Source organism: Diospyros lotus, chromosome 7 (genome assembly GCF_014633365.1).
Source record: "Diospyros lotus cultivar Yz01 chromosome 7, ASM1463336v1, whole genome shotgun sequence".
NCBI lineage: Eukaryota > Viridiplantae > Streptophyta > Magnoliopsida > Ericales > Ebenaceae > Diospyros > Diospyros lotus.
Window position 1 is genome coordinate 3,777,473 of NC_068344.1, and position 16,523 is coordinate 3,793,995.

General features: G+C 36.7%; 1 protein-coding gene, 1 long non-coding RNA gene and 1 pseudogene across 2 annotated transcripts; 1 reads left to right on the top strand and 2 right to left on the bottom strand.

The window, feature by feature from the left end:
* The window catches only part of LOC127806373 (Golgi SNAP receptor complex member 1-2-like), a 42,934-nt pseudogene that overhangs the window by 13,025 nt on the left and 13,386 nt on the right, over window positions 1-16,523 (bottom strand).
* On the top strand, window positions 2,800-3,736 carry LOC127806667 (uncharacterized). The gene is made up of 3 exons (XR_008024464.1): window positions 2,800-2,914; window positions 2,998-3,087; window positions 3,463-3,736. It is a non-coding gene; the product is annotated as an uncharacterized LOC127806667 (long non-coding RNA).
* Window positions 9,334-10,074, bottom strand: LOC127806666 (ubiquitin-like-specific protease 1A). Its single transcript, XM_052344086.1, has 2 exons — window positions 9,653-10,074; window positions 9,334-9,577 (listed from the first exon to the last, which is right to left on the bottom strand). The coding sequence occupies exons 1-2, from the start codon at window positions 10,048-10,050 to the stop codon at window positions 9,436-9,438; spliced, it is 540 nt and encodes a 179-aa protein (XP_052200046.1). The 5' UTR covers window positions 10,051-10,074; the 3' UTR covers window positions 9,334-9,435.

Below are 16,523 nucleotides of genomic sequence, written 5' to 3' on the forward strand. Positions count from 1 at the left end.
TAGTTTGTCATAGTTAAAGACTTGGATTTTAGTGATGGATGCAAATATCACTAGTTCTTGTGAGGGAATGAGTATTCAAGACTTGAATTTTAGTGATGATGAGAAATCTCCTATAGTTGATGAAGGATATGGGGTTTCAAATGATCAGTTTGAAGAGGATATAAATTGCGAGGTAGATCCAAAAATTGGAATGACATTTGACACAACAAAAGAAGCATATGATTTCTATAATACATATGCAAGGCGAGTTGGCTTCAGTGTTAGGATATTAAGAACAAACAAGAATAGATCTGACAAAAATAAAATCCAACGGCAAGCACTAGTTTGTTCATGTGAGGGCACTTCCAAAAAAATCAAGACACTTGGAAAAAAAAAAAGATATTCGGCGATTTGACTGTAAGGCAAAATTTGTGATTAAACTGGTTCCCGACGATAAGTATAGACTAATTGAGTTCAAATCGGAGCATACTCATGATCTTGTCCCACTTCAGCATTCCCATTATTTGAGGTCTCAAAGGAAAATCGATTTTTCACAAGCTGAACTTATGAAGAAAATGCGTTCCTCTGGAATAAAACAAGGACAAATTTTCTCCTACATGTGTGAAGAAGCTGGTGGAGCCCAAAACCTGAATTTCACAAAAGCTGATTGTAACAATTTATTGCAAAGAATACGGGCTAAATTTTTCAAGATGGGTGATGCCGAATGTCTCCTTGAATACTTCAAACAAAAGAAAGGGGAAAACAAACATTTTTTTTACTCTTTTCGAACCCATGAAGATGGTGAGATATGCGGTGTATTTTTTTGTGATGCAAAATCGAGACGAGATTATGGGATATTTGGTGATGCGATATGTTTCGATACAACATTTCGAACAAACAATTATGATATGTTATGTGCACCAATTGTTGGTATCAACCATCATGGGCAAACATCAATTTTTGGGTGCGGTCTACTAGATGGTGAAACAATTGATGCGGTAATGTGGTTGTTTACTACTTTCTTTGAGGCTATGGGAGGAAAAAAACCGAAAAGCATATTTACAGATCAGTCTGCAGCTATATCAAGTGTTGTTGATACGGTATTGCCTGAAGCCCACCATGGATTGTGCTTGTGGCATTTATGTCAAAATGCTGCAAAGAATTTGAGTAATAATGGATATAAAACATTTGCACCACAATTCAAAGCTTGTATTTACAATCCAGAAACAGTTGAAGAATTTGAACAAAGTTGGGACAAATTGCTTGAAGATAATGGGCTAAGAGGTAATGAGTGGTTGCAAAGAACATATAAGTTGAGAAAGAAATGGGCTCAAGTGTATAGTCATTCTCACTTTTGTGCTGGCATGACTACTTCACAGAGAAGTGAAAGTATCAATAAGTTTTTGAAGGATTATTTTAATCATGGTAGAATTGTTCTTCGGGAGTTTGTAAGTCTATACTCTAGGGCCATGGATAATGGCCGTGAAAAAGAAAGGGAGGCTGAACATTTAACACAACAAACAACACCTAATTTTATTTGTAATTGGTCTGTAGAGCGTGAAGCAGCAAAAAAATATACAAAAAAAATATTTTACTGGTTTCAAGAATGTATTAAGCAAACCATTGATTTGTCATTGGAATTGGAGAATGATGATGGAACTATTCGTACCTATAGAGCTAAAGAGATTGAAGGTCGAAAAAGGATTTGCACACTTACATACAACCACTTGGAACAAACAGTGTCATGCACATGTAAAAAATTTGAGTTCGATGGAATCCTTTGTTCGCATACATTGAAGTTGTTCCGCCACTTAGAGTTCAAAAGTTTACCTCCTGAATACTATTTGAAAAGATGGACACGAGCAGCTACATATGAAGTTATTTGTGATCCCATGGGAGAGATAATTCCAAATGACAACGATCCAATGCTAACAGCTCATTATAGTGAGTTATCACATATTTCACAAAGAATTGTGTCCAAGGGTTCAAGGTGTATTGATGTTTTTTCATAAAGCAAATCACTATTGGTAGAAGTAGAAGCAAAGATTGACACCTTTATAGCCTCCGATGAAGATGTGAACAAGAGTATTCGAATCGACACACATCATAAATCGGTATCAAACATGCAGCAGGAGGCACAATTAAGAAAGCCAACAAAAAGACGCTTGAAAGGCCAATCTAGCAAAAGAATTAAAGGTCCATTGGAAAGCAAATCACGAAAGAATAATTCACCAAAAGTAATGGGTCAGTTGCTAACCAAACCTACTTGTATACTTGCATTAATATATTCATTTACACTCATTTATGTTTGTGATAAAGAAAAATAACACGATGTCTTTTGAAGATGGCATGACAGGTAATAGGGATGCAGGCCATGTCATGACTGGAGGAGCCTTAAACTCTAATCATGTTGTAGAGGCGGTAAACAACGATCTTATTTTTATAAAGGAAATGTTTGTTGTTAATTCTCCTTTTAATTACGCTATTTTTTGTGAATGATCAATATTTTTCTCTTATATTTATGTAGGGAGTGTTTGGAATGGTGCAACAAGGATATTGTAACAATAATAGTTGGCAATGGATACATCTAAGAGACACACATCCACATGCAAGCTTACCACTTCAAGGCATGTTTCAACCGTGGAATGTTACAACGTCTCAACAAAGGGAATTCCTCTCAAATTATTTCTTAATGTCACAGGAGGTACATCAATTCTAGATGTATTAATAACCTATTTTAACTTGTAGGTCTTCATATTGAGAACACTTTTCTAATAGACTTGTTAACATAACCCATGATATATATACATATATAGGCTTCTTCATTACAAATGTTTGCATCTCCGACAATAACTACAAGCCAACAAGTTGTGAGTTCGTCAACATCAAACATTATGAAGTAATCGACATTGTAAAAAGCAGTGGTTCACTAAGTGTAAGTTACTAAGTGTAAGGTTAGTTTGTTTGAAAACTCAAAAATTCCTTGGAAAATCTTTCTTTAGCTTTGGTTTTGTTCAGATTTTGAAGTTGCTAGTGTGAACTAAACAACGCATCCTAAGCTTAATTGGGCGAGGCCACGGAAAAAGAAACCTTCTTCTGCCATGCAGCGTAAGTCCGTGCCTATCCGCAACTTGTTTGTTGCAAATTTTTCATACGAAATCACGGATGAGGATCTTAAGGAGTTTTTCAATTTTGATAATGCCAATGTTGTTTTTGCAGAAATTATATTTCATGAAAATCCAAGGTCTGTTGGGTATGGATTTGTATTCTCCATTTCCAAGGAGGCTGAAGCTACTCCCACTGCTTTTGAAGGAAAGGTATGTTTTGGAGAAGTTACTCGTGCTTGCCTAATTTGTTCTATAAGATGTCATTTCCCTATATTGTGCTGCTTATCTTCTTTTATTTATTTATTTGTCGGTTCAAAGCATATTAGACTTTGTCTGCTGTGCAAAACTTTATTCTTGAGCACCTGTTTTATAACAGTTATGTATGGGAAGACCAATTTGAGTGGCTCCTAGCAGAAGATTTTTGAGACAAGCAACGAAAATGAGTACTCAATTGGCGAATGCGTCAAATAAACCAAACCCTGATGCTGAACAAGCAGAAGCCCTTGAAGCTTGATGGTGAATTTTCTTGGACAGTTTAGGTTTTTCAGTTTTTTCTTTTGAGGTTGTAAAAGATACTAAGATATGTGTAACCAGTTATTTGTTTAATTAATGTATGCCCCCACTCACCCAAAAATGGGGGTGGGAGGACTCCTTTTACTCCAGTGTAGTTTCTTTTTTCGGGGGACTATCCATGTATATAGTAAGCATAAGATTGATGATCATTTCTACCTTTTGTTTAGAAACAAAATATGCTGCATTCACTGTGTTTTTTAATCTGTAATGTGACTTTGGTGTTCTATTTCCTCTACTGGAACAGAACAGGGGAATTGCAAACTCCAAAAGGAGAAAACAAGAATCTGATACAGTTGGTTATCTGTCTTCCCAATACTTGGGTAAGAATATTTGTAGTGGAACTGATGTTGATCCTTCAAAGCCAATAGCCCAAAAAAGGAAGTTAACATTGAGCGTGTTAATTGAAATCTCATATAATATTTTGTGTACATTGAGTTAACTTTCTTTTTTGCTTTATTATTAGTAATTTGACATATGGTGTAATTTTTTTTTTTTTTTTATCAAAGGTAAATGTGTATGGATCAAAAAGTGTACAAGATATCACTGGGCATACCTAGGTGTATTGATACAATGACAAGACCCAACGCAAAAGCCAATGGCCCGCAGACGCAGTGAATAAAAACATACAATACAAGGCCATGTTTACCTTGTATCCTCAGGTTTTAGTTCAGTTTGAGGCAATTGCTTTGTTTCCCGGGTATGCCCGGTGTACATTGTACATTTTGATCTATATATTTACCTGTTGATAAAAAAAAAAAAAATACAATACATATGGCATAGCAGGCTTAAATGCATTGTGTTGGGCAGCACCATTTATCAGATTTGGATTGCTCGTAACCATCTTAATTTTGAAGGGCTTCCTGCCCATTCGGATTGGTCGACAAATAAAACATGTTGGTCGACCAAGTCATAAAGAGAACATGTCACTTAGTCGACAAAGACCATAACAAGGAAAGCAGTTAGTCGACCAAGGGAACCCATCTGTCGACAGACTCAAAGAGTTAGTCGACCAAGGGTTAAGGTTAGTCGACCAAGATTTAAGGTTAGTCGACCAAGACCGCAACATATATACTGTTAGTCGACCAATGCTTATAATCAGTCGACCAAGACAAAAACAAACACACTGTTAGTCGACCAAGGCTTGATGTTGGTCGACCAAGTCAACCTCTTCAGAAAATAATCATAATGCTTAGAAAACCACACTTGTTAAGAAACACTTGAGATCTTTTCAACTTGTTGGTCGACCAAGTCAACTTCATTTCGTTTTTCACAACTTCATGAAATTGATTATAGATGTATATAGCTTAAATGTGTTTCCCCCTTTTACATTTTTGTCATGATCAACAAGAACAAAAAATGTGTCATGACAAAACACAAAAAAAATCAATTTACATTTTTTCACATAATTAAATGTGTCTCCCTCTTTTTGTCATGATCAACAAGAACTATGAAGAAGTGATGACTCCCCTCTTCTTAAGAAGCTACGCTGGATAAGGGACAAAATTCTGCTACAAGCTGGGTCTAATGATGCTGCCATAGCTCGCTTAGATAGCTGGGTCAACAATGGTCGCTTCTTCATCTCGGCCGCTTATAATTTCTTTCGCGACAAAGGCCCTTTGAGGGTTTGGGCATCTGATGTATGGCACCCGAGTGTGGTGCCTAAGCATGCTTTCACCCTTTGGCTGGCTGCCAAAGCAAAGCTTCTTACGAGGGATAGGTTGCTTTATCTTAATATTGACAGAAATTGTGCACTATGTGGGACTGATGTGGAGACCAACAGTCACCTATTCTTTCAATGCCCTTTCAGCAAATCAGTTTGGGGCAGCATCCGTGAATGGCTGGGACTATCGAGGCTCATGAGCACTATTCCAAGTGCTTTAAAATGGTTAAAGAAAGAAGCTCGAGGATCATCGTGGCAAGCCAAGGTCAACAGGATTGCTCTTGCCTGCACTGTTTACTACCTTTGCAACACAAGGAATAGGAAGATTTTTGAAGACAATATGCCTTGTATTGATTCTGTCATCTGTAGGATCAAAACACAAGTATACAGGGTCACTTTTACTTTGTATCCTCATGTTTTGATTCAGTTTGAGGCCCTCTCTATGGGTCACTGATTGTTTTCCTGGGTATGCCCAGTGTACTTGTACAGTTCTTTTGATCTTTATACATTTACCTTTGATAAAAAAAAAAAAAAAAAAACAAGAACTATGAATGAAAAGACTCCCCCTTACGATAAGGCTGGATAAAGGTAACAAGAGATGCTTCATTGCATGAAATAGAAACAGGCACTATGCATGATGTAAAGTCAGAAGACATGCATACAAATAAAATATTTCTAAGATTACACATTAAGCTGAAGTACCAAAGAGAAATACTCGAGAGCTAAATGTCTGACAAAAGCAATATCTAAGAATCAGGGGAAATGGAAGAAGGAGAGGATGGATCTGATGGATGAGGAGAAGCAGACGACAGAGATGCGGATGAAGTAGGATGAGGAAACTGCCTGTGCATCATTTGCACTAAACTTCCCAACTGGGATGACATCTCCTGCTGCTGCTGATGCAAGCTCTGCAAATCAGCTCTGACTTCGTCCCTGAATTCTGAGAAGTTATGGTCCACTCTTGCAATATCCAATTTGAGATCTGCTAGCCCCTGAATGACTGTCTCATATTGAGAATCCACTGATGGTCCTTCAGATGTTTTTCTCTTCTTTTTCTCATTATTCTCTGCCTTCTCATATCTTACCCAGTCCTCTTTCACCCTGTGATATCCAATTCTAATAGCTGTGTTTCCGGTGATGTGTTGAAATGGAGATAAGTAGGTTTTTCTCTCATTGTCCAGATTGCCTACATCTTTATCCAACAATTCACTAATAGCCATACCATAGGGCAAAGTTCTATTTTTTCCCGAAAATGATTCTATCATCAAGTGGATCATTAACAGACACAAATTTGGCCTTCTCTTTTCCTTAATGCATTGTAACAGCCATAAATCCATTCTAGTGACAAATGAAAAACTGCCATTTCTAGGATATATCATCTAGCAACAAATAAGATGTAAGAGCCTAGTGTTCAAATCCATCAGGTTTGTGTCAGTGATTCTATTAGTGAGGGTGTCATCTCCAGTGACTTCTTGACTAGCCTTGACATAATCCTGGGTCCAAAAAGCATAATCTTCACCATCCAAAGGAATTCCAAACTTGTTATGGATCACAAGAGTAGTAATTTCAAATTTCGTATCCCCTATATTTGTCTTGAATTTGTCATGTGATTGACGTTTATGATACGAATTGCTGGCATTTGAATAAAAAGCCCTAACTAGATCCTCATAGATACTTCTATGGATAATCAAAAAATTCCACCAACCAAATTCCTTAAGGGTTTCAATATATGGAAAACCAGTTGATTGCAAAAACCCTATATCCAAATATCGTCCTGCCATAATTTCCCTGGATTCAAGATTAATTGAATACCTTTCTTGTTGACTTGCTGAGATGAAAGGACATATTTGAGGCATAAATGGAGGCGATGGATGGCTCGAGGATGCAGTTTCCTTGCCTTTCCGTTTGTCCTTGCCCGGATTCTTTGTTCTGGCCATGACAAATGAAATAGATGCACGTGTCGTCAGATTGTCGGAGACAAATGTACGAAGGAACACCGATGAGATGAAGGATGAAAGGAGAAATAGCCGAGAATGGAGAGAAATCACACAAGGGCGGGAAGAGTTCGATCAAGGGAGCCAGATAGAGGAAAAATCGGCCGGATTTAAAAGAAAAACTAGGGTTTCGAATGCGAATGGTCGCCTAACCCTTAAATAGATCGACCCATTTGGTCGACCGATATCGAGTGCTTTGTCGACCAACAGCATTAAAAACGCACACATGGTCGACCGATGCTATGATTCTGTCGACCAACAGAATACAAAATATAGACTTGGTCGACCAATGCTAGTATTTTGTCGACCAACAGAATACAAAATGTAGACTTGGTCGACCGATGCTAGGATTCTGTCGACCAACAGAATAGAAAATATAGACTTGGTCGACCGGTGCTAGGCTCTTTGTCGACCAACAGAATACAAAATATAGACTTGGTCGACCGATGCTAGGATCTTTGTCGACCAACAGAATACAAAATATAGACTTGGTCGACCGATGCTAGTATTCTGTCGACCAACAAAATACAAAATATAAACTTGGTCGATCGATGCTGTTTTTGTTGACCAACAGAATAAAAAATGCACGTTTGGTCGATCAATGCTAGGATTCTGTCGACCAACACAAGACAAAATATAGACTTGGTCGACCGATGCTAAAATATTTGTCGACCAACAGAAAAGAAAACATATGCTTGGTCGACCGATAGATGACATTTAGTCGACTAACTTATAAGTTTTGTCGACACATAGAGATGGTTTTATCATATAAAATCTCAGACAATGAACACTTTGTCGACAAATTATCTTATTTTGACGACAAATTATGATAATTGGCCGTGGAACCATTTAAATACATATAACATTTAAAAAAATGATTTTTAGAAGAGTATACAAACTTAGAGACCATCAGTCATGACATAAGTAATCATAATTAACTTCTAAAGAATTCAAAATTTTATTTATGAAGGGGCTCCGATTTTTCGTTGGTCGATCCGATAGTGTTTTGATGCATAATGACACATACGGCGTTATTACAAACTAAAACGGCTTATCTGCTGTTATGGTCATATCTTCCTTGTCTTCGATTATTCGTTGCCCAAAAAATTATTAATTTGGTTATAATAACATCTTTAATAGAGTTTGGATGCTTAGTTGTGATCATGATCTCGACAACACTCATTTCGGCCTCTTACGACATAAGCGGCGTTTGGTGAAACTAAAACGACTTATGTACCGTTATTGTCATACTAGCCTTCAACTTGATTCCATCACCTGAAAACATCTAAATTTTGCTTAATTGGAATAAATGTACTGATTTTTCCAGTGTAGAACTGATCCGATAGTGTTTTGATGCATAATGACACATACGGCGTTATTACAAACTAAAACGGCTTATATGGTCATATCTTCCTTGTCTCCGCTTATTCGTTGCCCCAAAAAATATTAATTTGGTTATAATAACATCTTTAATGGAGTTTGGATGCTTAGTTGTGATCATGATCTCGACAACACTCATTTCGGCCTCTTACGACATAAGCTGCGTTATGGTGAAACTAAAACGACTTATGTACCGTTATTGTCATATTTAGCCTTCAACTCGATTCCATCACCTGAAAACATCTAAATTTTGCTTAATTGGAATAAATGTACTGATTTTTCCAGTGTAGAACCGATCCGATAGTGTTTTGATGCATAATGACACATACGGCGTTATTACAAACTAAAACGGCTTATCTGCTGTTATGGTCATATCTTCCTTGAGATAATGCATTTCACAAATGATATTGCATTCATTATCATTTAACCATGCATAAACATGAGTTACAAAATAACTTATAAGACAAAATAAATGATGTATATAGCTTATGTACCATACATAAACATGCATTTTCCACGTCGAGGATAGCGTCAAGAATAACTTATGTGCCATTATTGTCATATATATAGCTTGCTTCTCGCTTTTTACAAAATAAATATGTAACAAAGTGTCAAAAATATGTCCACAAAATTGCCCATAAAACAGCTAAGTTATGGCAAAAAAAGGCTAGCAATGTGACAAATTTTACATTAGCAATGATAGAAGCAATTTTACAAAAGAAATTCAACCATACTATCTGAGCTAAGGGTCAAAATGCCATGCAAAAATTTCAGCTGCCATTTTTACCCTCCACATCATCATATGTTCAGCCTGAACAAGACTCAGATCTAGTCCTGCTAATGAAAATTCGATGAACTTCACTGTAAAAAGCCCACAATCAGATCTGCAAAGCAATTGAGAGATATTTTTAGTCAAACAATCAACGCACACAAACCAATGTTTCGCTAAAAATACTTACCCATTGTTTTGTTCAGGAAGTGGTCTGACCCTTTTATACTTTAGCATTGATGTGTTGTAGTTCTCATTTACGTGTAGTTTCATAAGCCATGGTATGACCATCCGTACGGGCTTCATGTAATTGCTAAGCTGGGCATCATGTACACTACTCGGTAAGCTATCCAAGATGTTGATTTGTCGCTCTTGCAGGTCGACCTCGATTGCAAACCAATGTGATCTCGGGATACAATATGGAAGATAAAGATAACGACAAATACTCCAAGGTTTTCCTAGACTAGGAATTACCCCTTTGACGTAATTAACCAACTCTTTGCCAAATTCATACTCCAAATTTTTCCTACCAGGATTCCCCATTTCATGGTAGGCCTTCTTCACAAATTGCCAAAATCCAGAGTCCATAATGGCACAATCTTGTCGAAAGAGTTTTTCATACTTCACTGCTCGCTCTCTTATATGAAATAATGCCGAATCCACATGCTGTACGTAAAAGCACAATTAATAATTTGAAATCAAATATTAACAGATAAGGGACAAAATTCTGCTTACGTCATTAATAAGCCACCCGTTCTCATTAAGCAAATCATCAAAAAAATTCCTCCGAACGTCACAGATTGCTAATGGCATATCGTCACTGTATAATAGAGACGATAGAAAAATCAAAACTTCAGTGAAGACCGAAGAGCACTAGGAGAAGGTTAAGAAGAGAATACATTACCTTGGTGAAGCTTTTTCCAACCACTTTGTGAGATCATTGACTTTTGCAGGATCCACTTCTCGAAACGGTTCAAACACCTTCACATTCAACAACTTCCTTCTCTTTAAGGGATTGGTGAATGGGGAACACAATGCATGTGCTCTCCTCTTTCTCCTATGCCCTCTTCCTTTAGGTGATTTATCATCCATATCATCCTCAACAAAAATAACACAACATTCTCCCACTTCACCTATAAATTGGGTAAAACAATATTCAGTCGACAATCATTTCATACATCAATAGTTGCTTTCGTATTCAATTTACAAATTACATACATTTAGTGCAACTTTCTGCAGGCTGCTCTGGTTGATTTGGCATCACAAAGTCAACAGGATCTTGCTTATCCAAATTGTGCTCAAAATCTGTGATCAACATACGAGGCATTCGTTAGTAAACAATTATGGCAGTTGAAGGGTTTGAGAGCTTGCCTGCGAAATGAGATCAATCAAAATTTAATTATTTTCAAGACTTTGCGAAACGAAAAAATAAACCAACCCTCAAACACATGTTCTTCCTCTTGGCCCTTGTAATCTTCACGGACATTGCTTCTTTCTGACTGAAACCCATCTTTTTCAACCAACTGGAGTAACCTATCAATTTTGGTCTCCATCCGATCACATCGGCCTATTAACTGATCAAATCGATCTGTTATCACACGTAGTAGCCTCCTCTCAAGTTCTTTCATTTCTTGTCTATCAACCTGAGTTACATTATTATTATGAGAAGAGGATGGTCGATCGCATGGCTGATGATGCATGGAAATAGATGGTGCATCTTCATTAGACTCTTTTCCTCCATCTTCATTCAAGCTGTTATCCACTCTGGAATCTTCTACATCATCAAGAGGGGTCATTCCCTGCCAAAATTCTTCGTCAGCTTCTTTCAATGTAGGAACTAATGTGCGATTTACCTTGACCTTCCTCATTGTAATTTCATATTCTAAAAACCTATTAACTTTTTCTCCCTCTCGCATAGGCTGCTCAAATTCCCACCCCAACATTCTTGGAATTCTATCACCTTCTAGTTTGTGAGCAAACTCCTCCCCAAGACCGGGAATTGCTTCCAATGCCCAAATCTGTAGAAAGGAAAACATTTCTTACAGTTTACAAGTTATACAAGAAAAGAATTTCTTACAGTTTACAAGTTATACAAGGAAAACATTATACAAGAAAAGAATTTTGAAAACCATTACCATGATTGCAAATGGAAATCCATGAAAGTTGTATGGATATCGATCATTTTTTCCACATTGCTTCAACTTTTTCCCCAAATCACTTTTGAATATCGCAATTGTATATTTATACGATCTCTTTCCCCAGGCGTAGTTGTTGAATCGATCTAGATCATCAACCAAATAAAACCACCACAAGTTCAAATTTGTATTCTCTTCAGTGGCCAACAAAACATATGCCAAAATTAAAAGAAGGCCCAGCTTGAACTTGTCAGGCTGATCACTACATTTTTGGAACACACTCAACAATTGTTTTCTCGTTATTTTTCCTTTATTCTTCTTGAAGTGATTCTGCAAAAGATGGCATTGTAGGCCTAAGCTCTCATCCTCAAATTCCAATTCTCCAGCTTTAAGGCCTGTAACTAAAGTGAACTCTTCGAGCCCAAATCTTGCAAGCTGGTTTCCAAATTTGAACCATACTTCATTCTGTTTGGAGGTCTTGACCGACCTAAGAATCAACTGGTGAACCATTTGCAGAGCTATTTTCGTGTTTGCAACATTTAATAAGTGTCCAAAGCATGATTTTGTAAAAAAGTCTTTGTGTTCGGCATCTAAACTGTAATACACATCATAAATCATTTGTATCCTACATCGGTTGCTTATTTTGCCACGTACCCTGTCTTTAACATCAACTACATACTCCATCTTTATGTTCTGCAGAACACAAAAAAATAAATAAATAAATACATCAATTTTAGGTCTTAAAAGCAGTTAATATGTATAGTTGACGAATCATATATAGTTAACTCACAAGTGAATAAGCTAATCTTGTGGATTTATTAGATAAAAGTTGGTCTGAATTTATTTCCTTAGAAGTAAGTTCTAATTTTACTGACAAATTAATAAAAAAATAGAATAGTTCCATACCAAAGTGCAAGTGAATCCTGATTACAAAAATAGAATAATGACAGATGATGCACATGTGTTCTTCATATGAACTGCATCCTTAGAAGTAAGTTGCACTTTTATTTTAGTTAACAGTGCTATGCAGTTCATAGGTAACAACCAATTGTGCATAATTTCCAAGTTTTGGGTAGGTGTCTGCATTTTTACCCATGCATTTCTTTTTACTGTTTGTTTGTAAAATAAATCTATGATCTATAATATCCTTTCATAAGTCAATAGGGTTGAGTGAAGATCATTGCATTACTAGATTGACTTGCAATAAAATTTTGCTAGGTTTTCATCTACTTAATATGTGTGATGGTAGGGTACCCTAATAAAGTAAACTCTCATCGGCAATCTTAGCCATCAATTATGCGTTATTATCATTGCTGTCAAAAAATTTTAATAAAGAAACCCTCTAAAAGGAAAATTTTATAAGATGCCTACAAGGCCAGCTATGTTATATGGAACATCATTTTGAGCAGTAAAGCATCCATATGTGCAAAATATAAACGTAATAGAGAAGAAGATGTTACGGTAGGGGTGTAGCAATACAAGAAAAGATAAAACTAAAAATAAGGTCATTCATTTATAACAAGGTTGGAGTAGCTCTTATTGACATGCTCTTTTACCCATTTGTGAAGAATAATGCAGATTGCCTGTTTTCAAGTGAGGGTAGATAAAATTATGGTGAATTCTGCATTACTGTAGTTCAAGAAAAGTTTGGATTGCTTTGGTGAAACTCTCCTGTCAAGTATGAACATGTAACTAACAACATATCAAGAATCTCACAATGTGGAAAGTATGAAAATGTAAAGTTGCTGATCCTGTTATCTCACCATCTATTCTCTCATTATAGTTCTATTAGTTCTAATTAGTTTTGAAAAAGACCATCTCTGATTACAAAAGAAACAAAAACAAAAAAGCAAAACAACTAATCAACATTAATTGTAACATTAGTTTTATACGGTTAGAGTCTTAATTGTAACATTACATTCCCTATTAAATATATATTAATTGAAAATTTTAAGGGTACATATATCATATTTCAAGAAAGAGTAAAAAATCATAATAACCACAAAATTTTTCAAATAGAAAATAATTGTTCAAGTTTAGCGGACAAAAGTATAAGTAGTAGTTTGAGCTATACATATAAGACAGTGGCTTCCATCTCCGAGAAATTGCTCCAATGAACATGAAAACTAAATATTCAATAATATTCTACTGGTAAGCCAATTGAATCAATGTTCTTAACTGTAAACTTAAATATTGAATAGGACTTTGAAGATGCACGAAAACGAGTGAAACAACGTCAAAAAATCAAAGATGCACGAAAGCAAATCGTTAAAAGAGAACAGGGAGACGTCGGAGCATTTCCAAACAAAAAACTAAAGTAACATTTACCTGAAGAAGGGCGAGAACAGAGAGACGTCGCTGCTGGGGGGACGCCGGAGGTCCGACGTCGGTGGTGATGCTGGTGAGGACGCCGGTGCTATTGCTGGGGAGCGGGAGAGTGAGTGAGAGAGAGAGACCCAGATGGAGGGAAGGGGGGGCGGTAATATTTGGCTGCCTGGGGGGTAAAATTTTGGGCGGTAATATTTCCCTGCCCTGCCCTCCGTCATCCTTAAGTCTAAAAATAACGAGGGTGACCATCACCCCCATTTTTGAGGGTGAACAAAATCGCACTCCTCTCAAAGGCCTGCTCGCTCCTCTACAAACCCGTCGTCGTGCTAAACATTGGGCCAGACATTCGTTCAATTGTACGACCTCCAACCATGCGACAACAACTGGCGCCTACCCCGTATGACCATCCCTACCAACAAGGTTAGACTTTGTCTCTGTGTTATTTTGATTTTCCTTTTTTTTTAAATGATAAAACCCACCAGCGACCCTCCAATTCTATCACCAACATGTTTATGTTTATCTTTGTAGTTTTGTTTTTATTAGTTTAAACCCTAAAATCACCGGTGATTATGCAGTGTACCCTCTTCAACCGGTGACAATGTTAGGATTATCTGTGTTAGTTTTGCACTGTATGATGATGATCATTTACGGAAACCATAACTGACCCTTTGAAACTGGAATATCGATAACATAACCCACTCGGATGAAGCATGTGGGGTGGACTTTGTGTTAGAAACCGGGCAATCGTGAAGTTTTGATTCTGCCTTGTTTGATCCGTAGAGTCGCAAATACGAACTCCTCCAAGTCGGTCCACACGATCGATCATTTTCACGAACGCCTCGAGTAATGCTAGTAACCCTAGGCACCTTTGAGAGATCTGAATTTCTCTTGTTGTTTTCCAGCTTCTTAAGTGACATATTTATAGAGTAAAAAAAACCTTAATTATGCCTTTGAAAAACCCCTAAATGATTTAGGTCACGCCCATAATCATATTGGGCCGAATCTCTCTTTTAAATTGTGGAACGGGCTCCACCTAAGTGTGTGACCCCTTAGATCCACCATTGGGGTAGAAGTAGGCCAACTCTATTGGGCTATATGAAGCCCAACTCATTAAATTAATTAATCTCTTTAATTAAACTTATGGACTTCTTAATTAGCACATCTTATGAGCTTCTTAATTAAACTTTTTAATTAATAGTTTTAGAATTAATCAAATTAATTCTAAAACCCTACATATCATGGTTAATGTCTAGCAACATGCAATGAATACCTAGCCAACGATGAAAAACACGAACCTTTTCAATTGCAAATACCGTGCAGTAAAATCCTTTCATCAATTTATGTCCCGATTGAATTTAGGGTATGGTTTTATGACGAAACCCTAATCATTCAATAACTATGTATCCATTCCAGATTTATGACTTGATAAGTGAAATCAAAACACCTTTTGATTTCCACCTCACCTTGGCCAAGGATTTCCTCAGTCATGAAATCATCGGAATACATAGGACATCTTCTCATCTTATCGATAAGTGATGAATCCTATTTTGACATTCATAAACCTTCATATGTGATAAGGTTACGCCCAGTGATAATTTGTTAATGACTCAATTGGAATCCAAAAAGAACCAAAGCGTAACTAATCAAATATAAGACTACCATGATGTCTCAAGTTTAAGGATCAATCTGCACTATTACAACACAGAAATTCCAATTCAAAATTAAAAATAACCATTAGGAATTCTATAGCGGGTCAGTTCAGTGTATTTATTCTTATAATAAGCACCCACATATATGCACTAGTGTCCCCACACCAATGTCCATGAAACGAGACATTCTCCCAATTGAGCATGCATCATATGTGCTAGTCTATCCGAGTTATTAGTGTCCAATCCTAATAACTCTATGACTAGGAACATTTAAGATCAAGGCTTGTAAGGAATATGTTTCATGATCGTCATCTCAATGCACGACCATATTCCATGAGCCTATTTGATTTATGGACTTTGTCAATAATGGATTACAATAAATAATGACAACCATCAATGACAAACAAAAACATAAATGCCTTGCAATAATAATTGATTGTTCCTAAAGAATCAAAATGTAAAGTACGATCAATTACATGTAAATATAATTGGCTTGTGGGGCATAACTCTAACACTTTGTTGGCGGACTTAATCGATCATTTAGCCTTACACACTGTTGGCAGACTAGATAATCGATAAAGTCCGCCAACATAATTCTGTTTGCGGACTAATTGACCTATAAAGTCTACCCCATGGTCTCACAGTCTTGGGCAGACTTCATAGATCATTTAGTTCGCTAACAAACTACTGGAAGACTTTATCGCTTGTAAAGCCCACCAGTTGGCTTGTTGGTGGACTTTTTCATTGATAAAGTCTGTCAACTTTGATTTATTTGCATAATTATACTGAATAATTGATGCTTATGTCTTTTTTCCTTTTTTTTGTTTTATTTTTTTGGGTTTCACAAAGATGGATGACCAGCAGAGTAGGCAATTCACTTATGTTCACGATAGTAGGGAAGTGCTAGCCAAAGCAAAAGCTATTACACACTATGGGATTAACTAACTTA

Bases quoted from the DNA above. Each gene is read 5' to 3' on its own strand.
- LOC127806666 (XM_052344086.1), bottom strand. From the start codon at position 10,050: ATGGACTCTGGATTTTGGCAATTTGTGAAGAAGGCCTACCATGAAATG. The intron at 9,578-9,652 runs GTAAGTATTTTT...ATTGCTTTGCAG, and splicing joins CTTCCTGAACAAAACAATGG to ATCTGATTGTGGGCTTTTTA.